This window comes from Macaca thibetana, chromosome 20, assembly GCF_024542745.1.
Source record: "Macaca thibetana thibetana isolate TM-01 chromosome 20, ASM2454274v1, whole genome shotgun sequence".
Lineage (NCBI taxonomy): Eukaryota > Metazoa > Chordata > Mammalia > Primates > Cercopithecidae > Macaca > Macaca thibetana.
In genome coordinates, this window is record NC_065597.1 from 71,828,040 (window position 1) to 71,851,556 (window position 23,517).

The 23,517-nt window shown below is 44.1% G+C and overlaps 2 protein-coding genes across 5 annotated transcripts in view; both read left to right on the forward strand.

Annotated features, from left to right (window-relative positions):
* TRAP1 (TNF receptor associated protein 1) overlaps positions 1-23,517 on the forward strand; it is a 427,467-nt gene that overhangs the window by 206,042 nt on the left and 197,908 nt on the right. The window lies entirely within an intron of this gene.
* The window catches only part of CREBBP (CREB binding protein), a 157,816-nt gene that overhangs the window by 7,937 nt on the left and 126,362 nt on the right, over positions 1-23,517 (forward strand). For all 4 annotated transcript variants that reach the window (XM_050774143.1, XM_050774145.1, XM_050774146.1 and 1 more), the window contains exon 2: positions 22,728-23,440. In XM_050774143.1, the coding sequence (XP_050630100.1) occupies positions 22,728-23,440 (713 nt within the window). The remainder of the gene's footprint in view (positions 1-22,727; positions 23,441-23,517) is intronic.

Sequence of the window (23,517 nt, forward strand, 5' to 3'; positions counted from 1 at the left end):
GGGTATCGTTGTAGGCCCATGACTTGCTTGCATCTGAGTCGTCTTCTGGTTGTCCCCAGACAGTCTCTCCTAAGCTCTGAAACTCCTGGCCATGCCATCTGCTTTTTAGCACATGTGCCCAGCGTTCCCTTTAGTCCTCTCTGAGGCCTTTTCCTTGCAGTGCATCCCTCCAGATACACTCCTTGCTTTAACTGGAAAAGGATGCTACTCTTCCCAGTCAGTCTCAAACTTGGCTTTCAGGAAAATTCTCCCATTGCATGAGTCTTTGATGCAGAAATGTAAGCCTTGGGAGCAGTGCCTGTGGGGGCTTTTGCCTGTTCTCCTTTGCCTGGGGCTGTGCTCTGCTGACAGGGGTGCCACAATAGGCCACGAGCAGAGTCCCTGGGGCGTCCTGGAGTGGTCAGGACTTGAAGAGATTTGAGCATGGGCACACAAATCAAATTGGGGAAGGCTGTGTGAAAGGCATGGAAGTAAACAAAAGTGGCCCCTCTCTTTTTAAAGTTTTTTTTTTATTAATTTCCTAGACAGTATAGGCAGTGACTGTGGCTGTATTTAAAATACTGCCTTTAGGGTGTTTTCTGGTTCTAAATTTAGGAAGCAAGGCTATTTTTGAGCTCTGTCTCCAAAAGTTGAATTCCTTTTAAAACTTACCCTTAAGAAAGATTTGGATATTATCCCGTGTGACATTTTCCCCCGTGTTTCATTTCCATTAATCAAAAGACTGTTTAGTTGAACCATCGCTAAGAATAGTAAAATCTAATGGGGAAAATAATTCTACATGATTAAATCCGACTTTACTTTCCCATTTCTAGGTGTCCTGTCTGCTGTTGTTTGAAAATGTCTTAATTTGCCTTTCTAATATGCCTGTACTATGCTGTATACAGTAGGTGTATCTTCCAGTTGCACCTAATTCAACCTTTCAAATTTGAATAATCTGTGATAAGGAGAGAAAACTAGCTGTGTAGTGGAGTTGTACAATTCTGTTGTAAAGCAAATCTTTTTATAATTCAGAAGCTGCTTCTCCTCCCCCTAGGTTGGATTTTTCTTATTAAAACTGCACCACCTAAACATGTTTTAACTTTATGGTTAAAATAACCAGTGAAATAGAAAAATAAGTCACTATTCTCTATGATAACCTGTAGAGAAGGCTTGTACAACATATAAATAAGGAGATTTGGGTATTTGATTACAAACTGAATGAGGACATTCAGGAGCTATAGAAATTTATCAGGTAATTAGGGTTTGCTTAGACAATTATGGACTCGACGAGTTTGACCCATTTGCTTTGGATTAAAATATTTTGAGTATTTGTCACCTGATTAAAAGTAGAACCTTCTAACCGTGAGTCACAGTTGAAGGAAATGTCAGAGCTTTTTATACTGGGAGGCGGTCAGTGTAGTGCTGAGGAGGGAGCTCTGGCTCCTGCTCAGAGTGGACTCTTGAGTCCCAGCTCCCAGCTCATCAACGCTGTGACTTGGACTGGTGACATCACATTTGAGTTTTGCAGGGTGGGGTGTATGTGTGTGAGAGAGAGACACACAGAGAGGGAGATCTCCAAAAGGGACTTTTTTTTTTTTTTTTTTTTTTTTGAGACGGAGTCTCGCTCTGTTGCCCAGGCTGGAGTGCAGTGGCGGGATCTCAGCTCACTGCAAGCTCCGCCTCCCGGGTTTACGCCATTCTCCTGCCTCAGCCTCCCGAGTAGCTGGGACTACAGGCGCCCGCCACCTCGCCCGGCTAGTTTTTTGTATTTTTTAGTAGAGACGGGGTTTCACCGTGTTAGCCAGTATGGTCTCGATCTCCTGACCTCGTGATCCGCCCATCTCGGCCTCCCAAAGTGCTGGGATTACAGGCTTGAGCCACCGCGCCCGGCCTAAAAGGGACTTTTTACCCTGCAATATTCCATTTCTCTTCTCTTCTCCCCTTCCTCCCTCCCTCCCTCCCTTCCTTCCTTCCTTCCTTCCTTCCTTCCTTCCTTCCTTCCTTCCATCCTTTCCGTCTTTCTTTTCTTTTCCTCCCTCCCTTCTTTCCTTCCTTCTTTTTTCTCTTTTTTCTTTTCTTTCTTTTCTCTTCTCTACTGTACTCTACTCTTCTTCTTTCCATTGGGGTCTTGCTTGCCCAAGCTGGTCTTGAACTCCCAGCCTCCAGCAGTCCTCCTGCCTCAGCCTCCTGAGTAGCTGGGATTGCTGGTGTGGGATGGAGTCACTGTGCCTGGCTCTGTTTCTGCTTACTGTGATTAGCTTGGTACATTGGGCTACTAGGGTGCCTGGCATATAGCAGGTTGAGGCAGCTGTTATTATTGTTTAATTGTATGGGAAAACATGAGCCATCACCTACCTCTTGGGCCAGTGAGGACGGAGATGATGTAGCCTGACCCAGAATCAGGAGGCTTCTTACTGAGTACATGGGAAGCTTCTGCCCCTACCTATTTGGCTTCCAGTACCAGCTCTAGTGCAGTTTGGGAACCAGTTTGTAAGAAAATGAATTAAGAGCTAAGATTCGAGAATCTTACAAAATGGGTAATCGTTTGACTCATTTTACTGCGTCTGTGTTTGCAGTTCAACTGTTCTTTATTGGAAAATTGAACTCTTAATTAAATGGAACTGTGTTTCTAGTTATTGCTTCAGAACAAGGGCTTGATTTAGATTAGGACTTAGAGAAAAGGGAAAAGTGAATGCAGAGAAATTATAAACATAGTATTTTATTGAAAACAGAGTTGGAGAGAAAATGGCCTTGGGATCACTGTCCAGTTTGGTCAGGTTGGTTGAAAGGAATACCAGTGAAACTCAATTTCCTCCCGGGCTCAGCTACACAGATCTTGAAAGGAACAGATTCAGCTCTGTGCTGTACTGTAAGACTTTTCTCTTCCTGCAGATTCATAATAGGAAATTCTTTAAATGGAGGTTACTGTTTTACTGTTCTCCTAGATTCGGTGTGATTATTTTTTTTTTATAAGTAAAAGTTACCCCGTGGTGGACAAAGAATTTTTCCCCTAATTTGTGGATATCTTTACTTAAATCTGATTTACATATTCAGTAAGTCACATTTATTGAAAATAACAGAAAGACATAAAATATTAATAGATTTTCTGTGTCATTGTGGTTGTTCCTCTACTACCGTGGGAATCGGTTTTTGTTTGAAGAGCACACCTGCCCATAGTTGAACTTCTGTTGAAAAGTCTCTGAGGGAATCATTTGAATGATGGCGAGAGAATCAAGTGTTTTGCTTTCACTGATGGCTTTCTCAGTCACTGAAACTTAGGGGAGAATGGATTCTTTCCCAGCAGGAAGAGGGTGGATTGAGATGTTTCCTTTTTCTGGGATGCCTTTGTTCTCAGGATGCCCTCCAAGCCAGCGCTGTCCAGTGGTCCTTTTTGGGAGGGTGGCTCTATGTTGTATCTGTATGACATGGTACTGGAACCGCGAGCCATGTGTGGCTGTTGAGTACTTGAATTGTGATTAGTGTGACTTAGGAACTGAATTTTAAATGTTATTTGATTTAAGTAAATGAAGATAGCCACATATGGTTAGTCGCTACGGTATTGGACCGCACAACTGTAAGTACATTTACTTATCCTGTTTGTCTAGAGTTTTCTTTAAGATATGTATCACCTAGATATTTATGACAAAGTTCCTTTAAAACGATCATTTTTTAAAGATGCAAGACTCCAAAAAAACAAATGATGAAAGACTCCTTCAAAAATATTCATGGCTTAGGTCACGCTGTTCAGGATTATTCACTAATTTAGAAAGTATTTGTTATGCTGTGGTGTAGGCCCTGGCGATCCAGTGGGGACGTGACAGGCCCTGTCTCTGCCCTCATGGGTGGTGATGGATACTGGACAGGTAACCGCAGTCAGGTGTGACCTTGGAGGGGACATACTGTGCACTGACTGGGGCACCAGACAGGGTCTGAGCCTGTTTTGAAGGGTATTGGAAGTCCCCGGGGGCTGTGACGTTAGCACTGACACCTGAGGGTGAATAGGAGACAGCAGATAGTACTGTTCCAGGCGGGAGGGAACAGCACACATAGCAGGCATGGAGGACTGACTCTTGTGACAGTTTTTGGGTTATATTCACTGGGCTACCAGAATTTAGGAGGCCTCATGGTTTTGCTTCTGAGAGGGTGGAGACTAAAGGTGTGGTTCTGCCCTGCAGGGGTTGGTTGGGCCTGGGATCCAGTCTTGACTCCTACCAGTTCATTCTTTTATTCAGCAAATATTTAAGCACATTTTATGTGTATCACCTGTGGTGATAACAGTGGTGGCAGAAGCTGCTTCTGTCCTCAGGGAACTCTGAGTTGTGTGGTGTGGGTGAGCAGTTCCGTGGTGCCCACCATTGCCTATAGCATTTCACACCGAGCTCGATGTCTGACTGGAAGGAAGTGGATGCCTCAGGCTGGGTGGTCAGGGAGGCTTGTTGGAGGAAGGACACCGGAGCTCATTGAGGGTGAGTAGAGCTTCAGCTTCGGCATCTGAAGGTGAGGTAACGTCACCAAGGGCCTTGAATGTCAGACCAATGAATCCAGTTTATTTTTTTTTAGGGCTTATAAAACACAATTAAGTTTTTAAAAAACCCATGTCTGGAGTAATTGGGGGAACTCTTGTGATTTATTTTCCAGAAGTTTAGATTAGCTTTTTCCAAGGTGTATTTTTTCATCCAAGCTCAGGTCTGTAGGGAGAGTAGACAATGCTTTCCCCTCCTGAGCCCCATTTTTGGGAGGAAAAGGGCCCCATGGAAAGCAGCTTAAGAACTGGAGCTAGTGTTTTTATTTAAGATGTTAGGAAATTTTTGTACAATTTTCTTTTAAAAGTTTTTTTAAGTTCTTTTCAGTAGAGAATATATTCATATGGTTCAGAATTCCAAAAAAGCAGAGTAATTGGTGAAAACCCTTCCTCCTCTCTGATTCTGGTGTCACTGGTCATAGGCAACCAGTGTTAGCTGTTTCTTACATAATCTAGAGATGTACTGTGCGTAGCCAGGCAAATATGGTCTCTTCTTACTCTTTTTGCCCTAAGTAGCCCATTATATGTTATTCTACTATCAGTGCCTTTCAGACTGATAACGCATCTCAGAGCTGTTGGAAATGTTAGTATTAGAAATGCAGGCTTTGTTCTATTTTTTTTTTTTTTTTTTTTTTTTTTTTTTTTGAGACGGAGTCTCGCTCTGTCGCCCAGGCTGGAGTGCAGTGGCCGGATCTCAGCTCACTGCAAGCTCCGCCTCCCGGGTTCCCGCCATTCTCCTGCCTCAGCCTCCCGAGTAGCTGGGACCACAGGCGCTGCCACCTCGCCCGGCTAATTTTTTGTGTTTTTTTTTTTCAGTAGAGACGGGGTTTCGCCGTGTTAGCCAGGATGGTCTCGATCTCCTGACCTTGTGATCCGCCCGTCTCGGCCTCCCAAAGTGCTGGGATTACAGGCTTGAGCCACCGCGCCCGGCCTGTTCTATTTTTTTTTTTAATTTATTTTTATTTATTTTGAGACAGGGTCTCACTCTGTCCACCAGGCTGGTGTGCAGTTATGTGATCACAGCTCACTGCAGTGTCCACCTTCTGGACTCAAGCAATCCCACCTCAGCCTCCCAAGTAGCTAGGATGACAGGTGCATGCCACTATGCCTGGCTAATTTTTTTTTTTTTTTTTAGTAGAGATATGGGGTCTTCCTATGTTGCCTAGGCTGGTCTTGAGCTCCTGGGCTCAAGCAGTCCTTCCACCTCAGCCTCCCAAAGTTTAAGGATTACAGATGTGAGCCACTGTGCTTGGCCCAGGCTTTCTTTTAATTAAGTCTTCTTTTTTAATGGTAAAATGTTTTGGTGCTGCACTTAGATAGATAACACAAAACAATTTTAATGTTTTCACTATATTATATAAATAGGAATAATTGAAGTTTTCTTGTTTTTTGTTTGAGACAGAGTCTTGCTCTGTCTGTCACTTAGGCTGGAGTGCAGTGGTGAGATTATATATAGTTCACTGTAGCCTCAAACTCCTAGGCTCAAGCCATCCTCCCACTTGAGCCTCCATAGTAGCTTGGACTACAGGCATGCACCACCAAGCCCAGATAATTTTTTATTTTTATTTTTGTAGAGACAGGGTCTTGCTATATTGCCTGGGCTTAAAGTTTTTTTTTTTTTTTAAATCCATGTCATCTCAAAGAATATTAGAGGTTTTGTTATTGTCATCAAAATGCATGTCATGCAGCCAGCTCACACAGCAGTTGTGTTTATTGTCTCTCAATTCCTGGAATCGATTCTTAAAATTTCTGGTTTTTATTACCTACCTTACTTAGTATTTGAAATAGAAGTATCTGTGGGTTAGCAACCTATTTCAACGCCAAGCAGATACAGTTTCTTGATTGGTAGGACTTCTAAGAACATTCTCATTAACTCCAGACCTTTTCATTAATTTAGTTAATTAATGTAGAGATTGTAAAACACTGAGTATGACTCAGAAATCCTTTAGAAAAGAAAGGGTAAAATCAGTGAAGCTCCATCAGAAGAGTAGCTGAGTTCCCTGGCATTGCAGATCCAGTTGAGGGAGAGTGATGGGTACTTAGGAGCGAAGACAAGATTGAGAATCAGTAAACAAAGGATTGAGAGCAAAAATGATAATTAGATCTCTTTTAGGGGTAGAAAGAGATATGCTAATGGTGTATATAGGAAATTTCTAGAAGGAAATTTCTAGAAATTGTTTTTCGGGGTTGAGCTAGGGATGTTTTGGGGGCTGTTTTTCATTTTCTTCTGAGTTTTTTTTTTTTAAAAGCAAAAAACCATAAATGTATTACTTTCATACTGAAAAAAGAAAAACTAGTTAAAAACAAATTCAAAACAAAACATATTTTGGGGGTATATATGTTTTTGTATTGTTTTATTTTTATATTTGTGATTAGGATAATCTGTTAAATGGTGACAAGCAAAGTTTTGGTTAATTCGTGTTGCAAAACCTTTAGACCTGTAATGAGAATTATTTGAACAAAGTACAAATTACCCCTAAGAGGTGCCATCCAGAGATAGGAAAATGTGACTGTTTTAGTGTGGCATCTGATCATCACGTCCTTTGTCACAAGCTCCATTTTTAGCATCATTTTTATATTAGAGGTTTCTTCATTGATTTGCTAGAAGCCACAAGACCTGACAGCCAACTAGTTTTTGAGTATTTTGAAATAATGTCAGATTTCCCTATGTGAACATTGGGTACAAAATGTTACATGTCGATTGTCACATCCCTTTAGAAAAGAATACTTACTTTTGAAAAGTTCTTCTTTAAAGTGCCCTTCTTTTCTAGCCTTTTAAGCTTATTTGTACACTAAATACACTTTAAACTAATAGTAAGCCCATTTCAGATTTTATCCTCAAATCATAAACACTCTAACTGGAAACTGGAGCACCGGGAATCATTCCAGGTGTTATCACCTGGTGCTGAAGTTAATCACCTGGACCAGTACACCTCCAGTGGGGGTGCCTTAAAAAAATCAGTTTCTTGGCCTCCCTGCACTTTGGGAGGCTGAGGTGGGTGGATCATGAGGTCAGGATATTGAGATCATCCTGGCCAACGTGGTGAAACCCCGTCTCTACTAAAATATAAAAATTAGCTAGGCCTGGTGGCGTGCACCTGAGTCCCAGCCACTTAGGAGGCTGAGGCAGGAGAATTGCTTGAACCCAGGAGGTGGAGGTTGCAGTGAGCTGAGGTTGCGCCACTGCACTTCAGCCTGAGGAGCAGATCGACTCCCATCTCAAAAAAAAAGTAGTTTCTTTAATTACTTAAACTAGTAGTTCATTCACATGGCTCAGAAAACTCAGAGGACGAAACTTGTAGAGAGAGCCACCTTCCACCTAGTTCCTGCCAGGTAACCACTGGAAGTAGTGCTGTCTTCCAGGGTTTATCTGCATTCAGGCAGACACTGTTGTCTCATAGTTCTCTCTTCCCCTTTCCTGCCTTTTTCTTCTTAACTGAGGTAGCATAGTGTACACATGGCTGCATACCTTTATTGTCTTCTTATAGTTGCCTACCATTCCATTATGTGAGCTGTGCCATAATTGCTTTAATCCTGTCCCCACTGATCGACATTTAGGTTATTTCCAGTCTTGTCTTCTCACAAACAGAGCTTTAATGAATAGCCTTGTAAAGTTATGCAGGCAAGCAAATCTATGGAACAGATTCATAGAGATGGAATTAGTGGTTAAAAGGCATATGCATTTATAGTTTTGATCATAGCAGATTTTCCTTCAAGAGCCTGTGTGTTGGTAGAGTCTTAAAATGTGAAAAGCAGGCCGGGCGCAGTGGCTCATGCCTCTAATCCCAGCACCTTAGGAGGCTGAGGCAGACGGATCACGAGGTCAGGAGATCGAGACCATCCTGGCTAACACGGTGAAACCCTGTCTCTACTGAAAATACAAAAAAAATTAGCTGGGCACGGTGGCGTGTGCCTGTAGTCCCAGCTACTTGGGAAGCTGAAGCAGGAGGATGGCCTGAACCCGGTAGTGGAGGTTGCAGTGAGCCGAGATCTTGCCACTGCACTCCAGCCTGGGCGACAAAACAAGAGTCCATCTCAGAAAAAAAAAAAATGTGAAAAGCAGCACATATATATTCTCAGTATATACATTGTTAGATATGTTGCAGATATTCTTTTTTTGAGATGGAGTCTTGCTCTATTGCCTAGGCTGGAGTGCGTTGGCATGATCTTGGCTCACTGCAGCCTCCGCCTGTTGGGTTCAGGTGATTCTGGTGCCTCAGCTTCCTGGGATTACAGGCATGTGCTACCATGCCCCGCTAATTTTTGCATTTTTAGTAGAGGAGGGGTTTTGCCATGTTGGCCAGGCTGGTCTCGAACGCCTGACCTCAGGTGACCTGCCTGCCTTGGCCTCCCACAGTGCTGGGATTACAGGTTTGAACCACCGTGCCCAGCCACAGATACTCTTTATCAGCATAATCTGTGATGAGTAACACTAAGGTTGTTCTTCAGCTTGTGATTCTCCATGTTGTGCTTCTTAGTTGTTTCTGAATTCTCTCATTTTATGGTGTACGTTATCATTATTATTTTGAGTCAGGGTCTCACTGTCACCCAAGCTGGAGTGCAGTGAGGTGATCTCGGCTCAATGCAGCCTCCATCTCCCAGGCTCAAGCAATTCTCTCATCTCAGCCTCGTGAGCAGCTAGGACTACAGGCACGTACCACCATGCCTGGCTAATTTTTGTACTTTTTTTTTTTATAGAGACCAGGTTTTGCTATGTTGTCCAGACTGGTCTTGAACTCCTGGACATAAGCAGTTCACCCGCGTCGGCTTCCCAAAGTGTCGGGATTACAGGCGTGAGCCACTATATCTGGTCCTGGCATACTTTTTGGACTTAAGACATTCATTTTCTGTTTGTGGCTCTCAAATAGCCCGCACGCCTCCACGTGTTCGTTGTACATGGAATTGGCACTTCCAAGTCTGCTTTCACGTCTGGAATATGCTCTTTCCCCCTTTCTTGACTTCTTGTTGCCACCTGCCAGCTACATCTCACAGCATTTGGGGCAGAGGACCTGGTCTCTGGATGTCCGTTTGCTTAATCTTATGGTATGGCTGGGGAGTCTGAGGTGGTTGGGAATCTGGGGTCTGGGGCTGCTTCTGCAAAGGCTAGATCCTAGCTCGGCCCCAACATTCTTCCTTCTCCAGAACTATTCTTGGCTGGAGAATCCTCCCCCTGTAAGCAGGGTGGACAGGCGGCTGACTATAGCACCTCTCCGGGGTCTGGTGCCCCTCTCAGCTCTGCTGGTGGTCAGCAGTCAACCCCTTTTTGCTCTCCTGTCCCAGATAATTGGGCTAATGTGCAGGGGCTGCTAGGTCATTACTGTGTTCTGGTGGGAGCTGGCTGCTATGACAGCCACCTTCTGTTCCACCCTTGTACCCACCCTTCAGGGCTGAGAGAGGCAGCACGCAAACCATGTTGAGGAAACTAACATTGTCTTGGCTGTCTGGGGATGGCACTTTCCTGTGACTTATAAGTGCACCAAATAAAAATAGACTGGCTGCATTTCCAGGACAGTTTAGGGTCCCAGGTGACAAAGAACTTTGAATAAGGACTGTCTTGGGTTTTTTTTTTTTTTTTTGAGACAGAATCTTGCTCTGTCACCCAGGCTAGAGTGCAGTGGCATGAGCTCGGCTCACGGTAGCCTCTGCCTCCCGAGTTCAGCAATTCTCCGGTGTCACCCTCCCAGGTAACTAGGATTACGGGCACCCACCATCACGCCTGGCTGATTTTTGTATTTTTAGTAGAGATGAGGTTTCACCATGTTGGCCAGGCTGGTCTTGATCTCCTGACCTCAGGTGATCTGCCCACGTGGGCTTCCTAAAATATTGGAATTACAGGCATGACCTACTGTGCCTGGCCCTGTCTTGCTTGGGTTCTTTAAATGGAAGGTAAATAGCAATCATTCAGCGAAGCAGGATGTTTTTGATACCTGATACCCCATGAAGTGCATTTGAGAATGAATAAAAAAGCTAAAATTTTATAATCAATTACACAAAGTAGATTTTACCTTTTCCAGGTAGCATTCTTGAAAATTGTATTAAGTGCTTTTGATAAATCAGATATTTCCCTTCTGATTTACATCACAGTTTCTAAGGTTCTGTAATTTTTATTTCAGTTAGTTTAACCTAATGCCGTAGCTTGATTTCTTTCCCCTACCTTCAAATTTTGAAGTTCATGATGTTTCCATATCAAATGTACTTACTAGGCAGGTTTCCATCTAAAAGAGTCCCCCTGGATGGACCCTTCTGTGACATGAAGAATATCCTGTAATTTAACTTTCAAATAAGAGGCAAACATTGAACAGAGCTTTAGAGGGAAAGGACACTAAGAAAAGACAATTCCAAAGAGGCAGGAACAGAAGACAGCAAGGCAGGCAGGCAGGCAAAGATGGCTGCTCTGCCGTGGAGAGCTTCAAGGGAAAAACTTCAAGATGGCAGGAGCCCCTCAATAGCTACGAATTCGATACAGTGGGAAGGGCCTCACTTTGGTAGATATGTGGATCTGATACAGTAGGAAGAACCTCACTAGAATGTACTATATGATGAATGGACTCCTTGGGGAAGATCATTGTTAATGTCCACTTAAATATTGTTCATCATACAAAACACAGCATATGACAGGAAAACAAGAAAACCCGAATTCTAGGCTCTAGTATAAATGTTAAGTGCTGTCTTGAGGGCTTTAAGACAATTCAGTTTATTAAACCTAAATTTAATAACGCAAGATTGTGTCACTGCACTCCAGCCTGGGCGACAGAGCAGGACTGCCTACCGTAGTGAGGCCCTTCCCACTGTATGGAACTCGTACCTACCCTGGGGTTCCTGCCATCTTGGAGTTTTTCCCTTGAAGCTCCCCACACCAGAGCAGCCAGCTCTGCCTGCCTGCCTTGCTGTCTTCTGTCTCTGTCTCTTTGGAATTGTCTTTTCTTAGTGTCCTTTCGCTGTAAAGTTCTGCTCAGAATTTGCCTCTTATTTGAAGCCTTTCCTACTTTTGTTCACTACCTTATTCCACTTGGCTGTAAAATATGACATACGTGTTAATCAGTTTAAGTTTGTGACTTGGTGTCCATGGGCTGTCTTCCTGAATTAGAGTACGGTCCTCTGGGGAGGCCGACTTCTATTCTAGTCTCAAACCAGCCAATCCTGCACTGAGTGAGGGCTGCTGAGCAGTGACTTGCAGTGACTTGCTTCCTTCTGGAGGGTGGGGGCTGCCAGCCAAGCTCCCTGGCTCTTCAGCAGATCACTGATTCTGAGGAGGGGCAAGACTTAGTCAAGATAAGATCACTGTTGAGAGTGAAGTACAACCTCATTATTCTGTTCTAATTAGGGGTTGGTGTGTCTGCATAAAAGAAGCCTGAATTACAGAAGATTTTAGAAGGAGGTTGCTTTAATTATTTCCTAATAGTCATTGTAAAAAAAGAAAAAAAGTTAGATGTCTTTTGGGAACTTGTTTAAATGCCTAGATAAAAATTACTTACGATGGCATAAATATTAATAAAACAGCTTTTCTCTTTCCTTTTTTTTCTTTTTTGGTATGGAGAGTTATTCCGTTATATATTTTTTTGTATAATCCCCAAGAACTTTCAAAGCAAAGTAACCTTTAATTCTACTAGAATTGCCAGAGATCACCAGGGTTGAGTTTATTAGCAAGTCACTACCATTGATAAGTAGTGACTGTTGAGCGCCTGCTCTGTACCAGCCCTGTGGGGCCAGGTTCTTACAGGCTTTGGGTGGTTCAGCCCTCGTAGGTGCCTTGGGAGGTGGGCTTGGGACAGTGATAATAATGACTAATATTTTTTGAGTCATTACTGCATGCCAGGCTCAGTGCTAAATGCTGTATGGTTTAATTCTTTGATCAACGATCCTGTGAAGCAGATGCTACTGTCCTTCCATTTTATTTTATTTTGTTATGTTATGTTATGTTATGTTATGTTATGTTATGTTATGTTATGTTATTTGAGACAGAGTTTTGCCCTTGTTGCCCAGGCTGGAGTGCAGTGGTGCAATCTTGGCTCACTGCAACCTCCACCTCCCGGTGATTCTCCTGCCTCAGCTTCCTGAGTAGCTGGGATTATAGGCACCTGCCACCATGCCCAGCTAATTTTTTGTATTTTTTAGTATTTTTAGTAGAGATGGGGTTTCACCATGTTGGCTAGGCTGGTTTCGAACTCCTGACCATAGGTGATGCACCCGTCTTGGCCTCCCAAAGTGCTGGGATTATAGGCGTGAGCCACTGCACCAAACTGTCCTTCCATTTTAGAGCTAAGGAGCAGTATACAGGGAGGCAGTAGCCATGATGACAGCTGTGATCTGAACCAGGGCTTGGTTGAGTACTCTTCTCACTACACCAGACTGCACTTCCTGTGTCCGTAGTGTCTAATTAGTAAGAGATCAGTAAACACACCGAGAGCCTAGTGTGGCCTCCAGGTCATTGAACAATAATAGTAATGCTGTGAATCCTTCCACCACTCTCTAGATTCCTCATCTTTAGATGTGAACTTTTTCAGGATGCTTTGTCCTTGCTGGATCAAGTTTTTTGTATGTAGATTTTTTCCTTCAAATTTTAATTAACAAATAAAAATTGCATGTATTTATAATATACAACATGATGTTTTGAAATATCTATACATTGTGGATTGGCTAAATTGAGCTAAGTAACATATGCATTACCTCTTCCTGTGTCTAGTGTTAATTTAGAAATTAAAAATTTTTTTTGGAGCCACAGTGGCACATGCCAGCAGTCTTGGCTACTTGGGAGGCTGAGGCAGGAGGATTGTCTGAGTCCAGGAGTTTAGGAGTTTGAAGCTGCATTGAACCGTGATCACACTTGTGAATGACCACTGCACTGCAGTCTGGGCAGTACAGACCCCATCTCTTAAGAAAAAATTCCTTTTGGAAGTTTTTTGAGGGTAGGTAAATAGGTGAATAAAAATGTGTAACTTTTGAAAGATTTAATAGAAGCATTTGAGTAGTCAGGGTTGTAGTACAAGTCTGAGGATGTAGGGAAAAATCAGGTTTCTCCTATACTCATTTATTTCTATATTCAGTGTCAACAGTCAATACAGAACACTTCTGGGACCAGATTTGTGGAGGTTCTCCCAGCCACACACATACACTGAGTAAGCACTTGGTACTGCAGCAGGCACCAGCTGACATGTAGATGGTGTCAGATCCCCCGGTTGAGGGCTCAGTCCCCAAGACTGCTCCCGCCCCCTGCCGTTTACAAGCCCCAAGTTGTTTTACCTGTGCTTCTGACTGGCTATAAATAGGGTTCCCACAGGCCCCTCCTTGGGTTCAATTAATTTGCTAGAGCAGTTGACAGAGCTCAAGGAAACATGTTTACGGGTTTTTTTTTTTATCGTAAAAGATATTAAGAAGGATACCACTGAATATCAGGTGATAGGGCAAGGCATGTGAGAGGGCCATGTAGCTTTTTTGCCCCCCTCCAGGTATGCCACTCTTCAGGAACCTCCATGTGTTCAGCTATCTGGAAGCTCTCTGAACCCTCTACTTTTGGGTTTTTATGGAGGCTTCATTACATAGGCATGATTGATAAACCAATGGCCGTTGGTTATCAGCTTAATTTAACATTTCTCCCTTCCTGGGAAATTGAGGATGGGCTGAAAGTCCCAGTCCTCTAATCAGTCATGCCTTGGTCTTCCTGGTGACCAGCTCCCATCCGAAGCTATCTAGGGGCTGCCAGCCATCAGTCAATTCGTGAGCATACAGAAAGACATTACTGGCTGGGTGTCGTGGCTCACACCTGTAATCCTAGCACTTTGTGAGGCTGAGGCGGGTGGATCACCTGAGATTGGGAGTTCTAGACCAGCCTGACCAACGTGGTGAAACCCTGTCTCTACTAAAAATACAAAAAATTAGCCGGGCGTGATGGTATGCGCCTGTAATCCTAGCTACTTGGGAGGCTGAGGCGGGAGAATCATTTGAATCCGGGAAGTAGAGGCTACAGTGAGCAAAGATCTTGCCACTGCACTCCAGCCTAGGCGACAGAGCCAAAAAAAAAAAAAAAAAAAGAAACCAAAAAAAAAAAAAAACCTGCTTTGGAGAGTCCCAGGATTTTAGGAGTGGTATGCCAGAGACAGGGTGGAAGACCAAATACATATTCACGGTATTACAAAAGTAATGCAAAAGACAATCTAAAGAAACCATGAAAAAAAAATCTAAAGAAAGGAGACCTTTTTCACAGGAAATAGGGATGTGAGAGAGAAATTAGGAGTGGGTGAGGAAGATAAAATATGTGTGGGAGGGAAAGCAGAGAAATATGAACACATCACAAAACAGCATCTGAACTCTTACTTGCTTATTTCTCACACTACTGTTGCTCATTCCACATTATGCCATTTACTCTGTGTATCAGTTCTAGGGTTGGGGTTCATTGATGCTGAGTTTGTAGTCAAAGACTGAAATATACTTGGGTGGTCCCCTAAAAGGTAAAGAGGGCAATAGGAAAAAGTCTTAAAGAGAAAGATGAGTTAGTGTAATATTTCTAGAGACCTCTTTATTGTTTCTGTTTTCAGAAAGTAGTAGTAAACGTTAAGATTACTTAAGATTACTGCTTTATATCTTTGACTTGACAGGCAGCTTGTTGATACTGTGTATCCTCTATAATTCGTGCACTCAGACGTGGGTTTATTGAGTGCCTAGTACATACGAAACATTTTATGCTAGGCACTGAGTAGATAAGCAAGACAGGATCCCTGCTTTCAGGGAGCTTACAGCCTCACGCGTTATAACGTGAAGTTGTTAGCATAATTTTAATGCATTATGTCTGTAGGAGCATAAAATAGTTCTTATTTCCAGGAGAAGGTGTGATAAACCAGTCCTGTCCGTACAAATAATTTGGGACTCCAAGTGGAATTCGAAGAAAAAAATAAGGTATTAGGAAAGAAGAGACTATAAAAAACCTGAAGAAAGGTGTGTTTTGTGGATACTTTGGCTGATGCCTTTGACATTTTTTTCAGATGAGACTGTTTTCAAATGTTATTGGCTGCACAGATTGATTTAGCCACCCGCCTGGGGTTTGATTCTAATAGTTCATTCCTTACTTAAGGTGAAATGCTGATTTCTGATCATGAATATTAAGAATGGATCCTGGAACAGATGTGGGTCCCATTTGTCTTTCAGGGTTTAGGAGTGATCCCCATCTGACAGTCTCTGTGTGCGGACTGCCGACTTGGGTTTCCGAGTATAGAAGTGAATGTCTCTCTACCTTGCTTGGTAAACAGCTTGTCTTTCCTGAGGCTGCCTGAGTTTGGCTGTAACTTTCTCCTTCCTAAGTCCCTATTATTTTCCTCATTCCTCACTGGGTCTTCCCAGCCTTGTATGAGTGTGATAGAAATGGGAAGTGTGTAGCCTCTCTTTACTCTCATTTCAGCTTAATGAAAGGGGTAGCCTCCTGCTTGGCAGCCAGGAAGCTCCAAAAGAGAAAATTCCTGTCCCTAGCTATGAAAGTATGACAGGCAGTGTTTGCTATTCGACATTGGCTGGGGAAGTCTCCCTTCAGATGCAAACGCCCTGGGTGCAGGGTGCCCACAGTCTCCTTTGCTTTGCGTTCTCCTGGGCCCCTGGTGACGGTCAGAGAGAAGAGAGCTTACCTGGGACTGGATCGCTGTCAATCCTGAACCTTAGGAACTTCCGATGATACAGATTGCTCTTGCTCAAGCCATGTGTTGGGACACTTTGGTGTGTAGAAAGCAAAGCTGTGCTGTGTTGCAATATCCTGGCCTGCCTCCTTCACTCCCCTTTGTCAGTTTTTTTGAACTAGGGAATATGAAAATGTGGTAACAGTGATGAATAGAAGGGTGATGGTACGACTATGTGTGCCCCTATCTTGTCTTTTAAAAAGCCACACCTATATATTTGGCTTTACACATATTCATATGGTGAATTACAGAAGAAAAATCAGTCAACTCTCCCTTCACCCAAACAGCTGGTATGTGTATTTGGACTGAAATAGGATGAAAAAGTGGTCAGGGTGGTCAGAACATAGCAGACCAGTGAAAAACAAAAACACTACCCAGGACAGAAGCCCTGCTTACAATTTGGAAACTTGCCTGTGAATTTGAATTTGGTAAGAACTAGAATAAATCACAAATGAAAACTGATACTCTGAGAGTGGCAGGATGATAGGTGAATTTTTTAACTCTGGGGTGTTGGTACCCTTGTTTTACAGGTGGGGTATGAAGATGCAGAGATGAAGCAGTTTGCCCAAGGATGCAGGATTTGAACTCCTGTGCTCAGCTTCCAGGTGTTCTGTTCCCATTGGCCTACACTGAGGCCAGCCCTGCTGGGTTTCACTAACTACTCTCTGAGTTTGTCTGCTCTTCTGTGGCCTGGCCTCCCTCTCCTAGGAAGAGTGCTTAGGGATGTTTGAAATAGCCAGTTAGGTCGCCTTTTGCAGATTTTTCCAAACTTAAACATAAAATATTTGGCACTTGTTTGCTTCTGGGTTACAGTGCTTGACATGGTCTCTTCATCCTTGCCCTGGACAGAAAGGAAGGAAAGCTGATCTCTCATGTAATGGCTCCACTTCCTGGTTTAGATGAAGTTTCATTTTCATGCTCATCAGTTAAGGAACACTGCATTTTTAAAAGTTATTTTGGACTGCAGTGGCTCATGCCTGTAATTCCAATGCTTTGAGAGACTGAGGTGGGAGTATTTCTTGAGGCCAGGAATTTGAGACCAGCCTGGGCAATATAGCAAGACCCTGTCTCTACAAAAAAATGATTTTTTAAAATTAGCTGGCAAGCCTGGGAAACATGGTAAAACCCTGTCTCTACAAAACAGTACAAAAATTAGGTGAGTGTGTTGGTGCGAGGCAGAAGCTGCAGTGAGCCTACAACTTGACTGCACTCCAGCCTGGGTGACAGAGCAAGACCCTGTCAAAATAATTAATTAATTCATTAATTAAAAATAAAATAAAAAATGAGCTGTGTGTGGTGGGGTACACCTGTGGTCCCAGCTGTAGGGGGGCTGAAGCGGGAGAATTGGTGGAGTCCAGGAGTTCGAGGATACAGTGAGCTGTGATCGCGCCATTGCACTCCAGCGTAGGTGACAGAGCAAGACCCCATCTCTAAAACATAAAATAAAAAATAAAAAGTTGTTATTTTTGGAGAGTACGTATTTTATTTTTTCCTTTTATTTGTAGTTGACGTGTAACAGTTGTATGTATTAATGGGGTACAGAATATTTTGTAACATGCATGCAGTGCTCAATGAGCAAATCATAGTAATTAGGATATCTACTACCTCAAACATTTATCATTTGGGTTGGACAAAAGTATTTATTAGGGAGTACTGAGTAAAAGTGTGTGTGCGGGTGGACAAAGCCTGGAGGGCAACAAAGAAAACAGTAGTTATGTTAGGACTTTTTTTTTTTTTTTTTTTGAGATGGAATCTCTCTCTGTCACCCAGGCTGGAGTGCAGTGGCATGATCTCGGCTCACTGCAAGCTCCGCCTCCCAGGTTCACGCCATTCTCCTGCCTCAGCCTCCCGAGTAGCTGGGACTAGAGGCACCTGCCACCGCGCCCGGCTAGTTTTTTTTTTTTTTTTTTTTTTGTATTTTTGGTAGAGACAGGGTTTCACCGTGTTAGCCAGGATGGTCTCTATCTCCTGACCTCGTGATCTGCCCACCTCGGCCTCCCAAAGTGCTGGGATTACAGGCGTGAGCCACCGCGCCTGGCCTGAGAGGACTTTTTAATAAAATGTTATATTGTGCAGTCTTTGTATCTGGACACCTCAGTAAATCTCCAAATTTAGGATAGCATAATAGCATAAAAACTATGGATTGGGACCCTCAGAAGCATGTTGAGTCCTAGTTCACCAGGTACGGGCCCTGTGTACTCATGGAGCTGTCTGCTGTATCCGGGATCAGATTCCTGTTTCTTCAGAATGACATGTCCTGTAACCATGAGGAGGTATCCCAAATTGAAGGACCTTCTACAATAACAACTGGCCTCTATTCTTCAAAAATGTGAGTTATGGCTGGGTGCAGTGGCTCACGCCTGTTAACAGCACTTTGGGAGGCCTAGGCAGGCAGATCTCCTGAGGTCAGGAGTTCGAGACCAGCCTGGCCAACATGGCGAAACCCCGTCTCTACTAAAAATACAAACGTTAGGCGGGTGCAGTGGCGCACACTTGTAATCCCAGCTACTCCGGCTGAGGTTAGAGAATTGCTTGAACCCGGGAGGGAAAGGTTGCAGCGAGCCTAGATTGTGCCACTGCACTCCATCTAGCCTGGGTGACAGAGCAAGACTCTGTCTAAAAATAATAATAATAAATTAATTAATAATAAAATGTCAGTTACGAAAGACAAAGGCCAGGGAATGTTTGAACCTTGTTCGATTAAACAAGGTGACAAAGACATGACAATTAAATGCACCATGATCCTGAATTAGATCTTGGATCTTGTAATCTCACGGCTATAGGACGTGTCATTTTGAAGAGACAGATGTGAAAAGAGCATTATTGGGACAACCAGCAACATTTGAGTAAGGGCAGTATATTCAGTATTGTATCAGTGTTACATTTCCTGAGTTGCACATGCATGCTGTGATTATGTAAGAGGATGTTCTTGGGAGATAGGTACTGAAGTACTTAGGAGAATAGTGTCATTTTGTCTGCAGCTTACTCTCAGTCTGTTTTTCTGCAAAAACTGTTGCATGCATGTACACACTCCTAAATCACACCTCATTCCTTATAGACAGGTGGGAAGATACAAGTGTGTGTTAGACATGATTTTCTGGGCTGACAAGAGGGACTGTTCAGTTGGGCAGGGGCAGCCCAAAGTCTTCATAGTTGCTGTGTCTAATCTCAGTGAGAACTGAGGTGAGTTTTAGAACGAGAGAGAGATTCAAGAAGAAAGATTCCCAATGCATATGCCAGCTCTTAGTGTTGTGGCTGGAAAGTAGGAGGCATCTGGTGGTGTCCTGTAAAGGCAGGCCGAGAAGATAGCCTCACGTGCCATGAGAAGGTGTTTGAACTTCTTCCATAGACATGATGGGTCTGTTAGGGTTAGGGTGAGGGTTAAACTCTGGCTAAAATGGCTTAAATGATAGTAAGTGTATTTTCTCACATAACATGAAGTTCGAAGGTGGGAAAGTACCATGGTTGCATCACTTAGCCGTTCAGAGATGATCTACCCACCCCAGGTGTTTGTGTTTTTGGCTACCGCCATTCTCAGCATGCAAGTGGTGTCTGCTCTCCTGGCTACAGGGTGGTTGTCACCCGCCCATGACGAGATCTAGTGAAGAAGAGGAGAGAGATTTCTTTCTGAGCATCCCTTACTGTTAGGAAGGAACACCTTTTCCACAATGGTTCTGGTTCAGTGTACCTTCAGATTCCCTTAGCTGAGATTGTGTCACCTGCAGAGGGGAATGTGATCATGGTGGTGGGCTTATCTGGTCACTCCCCCTCCTGTGGCCAGGAAAGGTGTTGCCCTTCCTCAGAGGAACCTCCCAGGGAGCCACCTCAGATCATGTGGGTGTTGCCAGCAGCATGGGGCCAGGGGTATTGGGTAAGCAGACATTAGGGTCTGCCACCATGCAGAAAAAATGTTTTAATTTTTTCTTTTTCTTTTTTTTTTTTTTTGAGATGGAGTTTCACTCTTGTTGCCTAGGCTGGAGTGCAATGGCGATATCTCAGTTCACTGCAACTTCCACCTCCCAGGTTCAAGCGACTCTCCTGCCTCAGCCTCCCCAGTAGCCACAATTACAGGCGCCTGCCACCACGCCCAGCTCCTTTTTGTATTTTTAGAGGAGACAGGGCTTTGCCATGTTAGCCAAACTGGTCTCGAACTCCTGACCTCAGATGGTCTGCCTACTTCAGCCTCCCAAAGTGCTGGGATGATAGGCATGAGCCACAGTGCCTGGCTGATGTATGGTGTTTTTTGTTTGTTTTTTTGAGATGGAGTCTCACTCTGTTGCCCAGGCTGGAGTGCAGTGGCACGATCTTGGCTCACTGCAAGCTCCACCTCCCGGATTCACACCCTTTTCCTGCCTCAGCCTCCCGAGTAGCTGGGACTACAGGCATCCGCCACCACGCCCAGCTAATTTTTTGTAGTTTTAGTAGAGACAGGGTTTCACCGTCTTAGCCAGGATGGTCTCAATCTCCTGACCTCATGATCTGCCCACCTTGGCCTCCCAAAGTGCTGGGATTACAGGCATGAGCCACTGCGCCTGGCCTGATGTTTTAAAGTATTATACAGCAGCTTATTACACCTCCTGTTATGGATAGCAGTAATAATAATACACAGTACTTAGCATTTACCACCCACAGGCACTCTTTGTTCCCAGTCGTGTTTTACACTTATTTATTCATTTGGTCCTCACAACAGCCTTATGAGGTGTAGAGGCCATTGTTACCCCTAGTTTCCAGATGAGGAAACTGAGGCAAAGAAGGGCTGAGTAACCTACCAAGGTCACATCACTAATGAATGGGGAGCTGGAGTCCAGTGTGGGCAGCCCCAGTCTAGATTCTGTAACCACTAGGAAAAACTGCCTCTGGGTACTTTTTGTGCTTTTTTTTTTTTTTTTTTTTTGGATGCTACAGATAATACTAAGATGAACATATTTCTACATACCTCTTCCTTTGCACATACATGAATAGCCTGGCCATCGTGGGTTAGAGTACGTGGGAGATGAGAAGGTAGAGATGACATGTGTAGACCACACTTCAGAGAAAAGTTACTTTGAAAGGGACCAGAAAAAAAGGGTTGTTTTAGTTCCCATTTGTTTCCTTATCAGGAAGGATGGATTATTTTGTTTAGTGTTTTATCTCCCCTTGGGATGATGACCTGCTTATGTCCTTTTATAGTCGGAACTCAGTGTGCTTCTCATCTTCCTGTGTGATTGACATTTACCCTTTTCATATACTACAAATACTTTTAGTCTCTTTATTTTCTTTTATTTTCAACTCTCTGTATTTTCTGTGTATGTCTTTATTATCATTTCCTGCAGCTTCAACACTTTAAGAAATCACTGATTTCATTTTGTGTTAAAGCTAGTTTATTTTTTGTTTTTTAACTTTTAAATAATGTAATTGGCGGGGCACGGTGGCTCACGCCTGTAATCCCAGCACTTTGAGAGGCTGAGGCGGGTGGATCACGACGTCAGGAGATTGAGACTATCCTGGCTAACACCATGAAACACCGTCTCTACTAGAAATACAAAAAGTAGCCAGGCGTGGTGGCGGGCGCCTGTAATCCCAGCTACTCTGGACACGGAGGCAGGAGAATGGCATGAACTCGGGAGGCGGAGCTTGCAGTGAGCCGAGATCGCGCCACTAGGGAGACTCCGTCTTAAAAAAAAAAAAAAAAAAAAAAGTAAGATTGACTTTACTGTCCTTAAATTGCTGTTCATGCAAGTCAGTGCCCAATTACTTTTCTACACATGTGCATTGTTTTTTTTTGTTGTTGTTGTTGTTTTGAGATGGAGTCTCTGTGTCGCCCAGGCTGGAGTGCAGCGGCGCGATCTCAGCTCACTGCAAGCTCCGCCTCCCGGGTTCACGCCATTCTCCTGCCTCAGCCTCCCGAGTAGCTGGGATTACAGGCGCCCACCACCTCGCCCAGCTGATTTTTTGTGTTTTTAGTAGAGACTAGGTTTTACCGTGTTAGCCAGGATGCTCTCGATCTCCTGACCTCGTGATCCGCCCACCTTGGCCTCCCAAAGTGCTGGGATTATAGGGTGAGCCACTGTGTCCGGCCACACATGCATTCTTAAAAGCATTTTAAAATTATAATTCAGTGAATTTGGGGTCTTCCCATTGTTTTCTTTTAATTTGTATATCTGAGTTTGTCCTCACACCACACTATTATGATAAATCTAGTAGGGCTGTCCTCATCTGTTTAACTTTTCTGTCTTCAGAATTGGAAGGATTTTTTTTTTTTTCCCCAATAAACTTGTAAATCATTTTGACATTACTCTTTTTTTTTTTTTGAGACGGAGTGTTGCTCTTGTTGCCCGGGTTGGAGTGCAACGGTGCCATCTTGGCTCACTGCAACCTCCGCCTCCCGGGGTCAAGCTATTCTCCTGCCTTAGCCTCCGGAGTAGCTGGGATTACAGGCATTCGCTACCACGCCTGGCTAATGAGATGACTCTTAAGACATGCTAGTGTTCGTGCTGTATGCCCCATTAGGTTAAGATCGTAGAAACATGGCAGTTGGAGAGCTGTTAAGGTTGCTTAGTTTCTCATTTCCATTTCTGTTTAATTTCTAGATTTTGGATCATTGTTTGACTTGGAAAATGATCTTCCTGATGAGCTGATACCCAATGGAGGAGAATTAGGCCTTTTAAACAGTGGGAACCTTGTTCCAGATGCTGCTTCCAAACATAAACAACTGTCGGAGCTTCTACGAGGAGGCAGCGGCTCTAGTATCAACCCAGGAATAGGAAATGTGAGCGCCAGCAGCCCCGTGCAGCAGGGCCTGGGTGGCCAGGCTCAAGGGCAGCCGAACAGTGCAAACATGGCCAGCCTCGGTGCCATGGGCAAGAGCCCTCTGAGCCAGGGAGATTCTTCAGCCCCCAGCCTGCCCAAACAGGCAGCCAGCACCTCTGGGCCCACCCCCGCTGCCTCCCAAGCACTGAATCCGCAAGCACAAAAGCAAGTGGGGCTGGCGACTAGCAGCCCTGCCACGTCACAGACTGGACCTGGTATCTGCATGAATGCTAACTTTAACCAGACCCACCCAGGCCTCCTCAATAGTAACTCTGGCCATAGCTTAATGAATCAGGCTTCACAAGGGCAGGCGCAAGTCATGAATGGATCTCTCGGGGCTGCTGGCAGAGGAAGGGGAGCTGGAATGCCATACCCTACTCCAGCCATGCAGGGCGCCACGAGCAGCGTGCTGGCTGAGACCCTAACGCAGGTTTCCCCGCAAATGACTGGTCACGCGGGACTGAACACCGCACAGGCAGGAGGCATGGCCAAGGTAAGTGAGCTGACGTGCTTTCAATACTTCCTATCTAACCGCGGGCTTTCCCTCTGAGTAATACGTAAAATGGGACC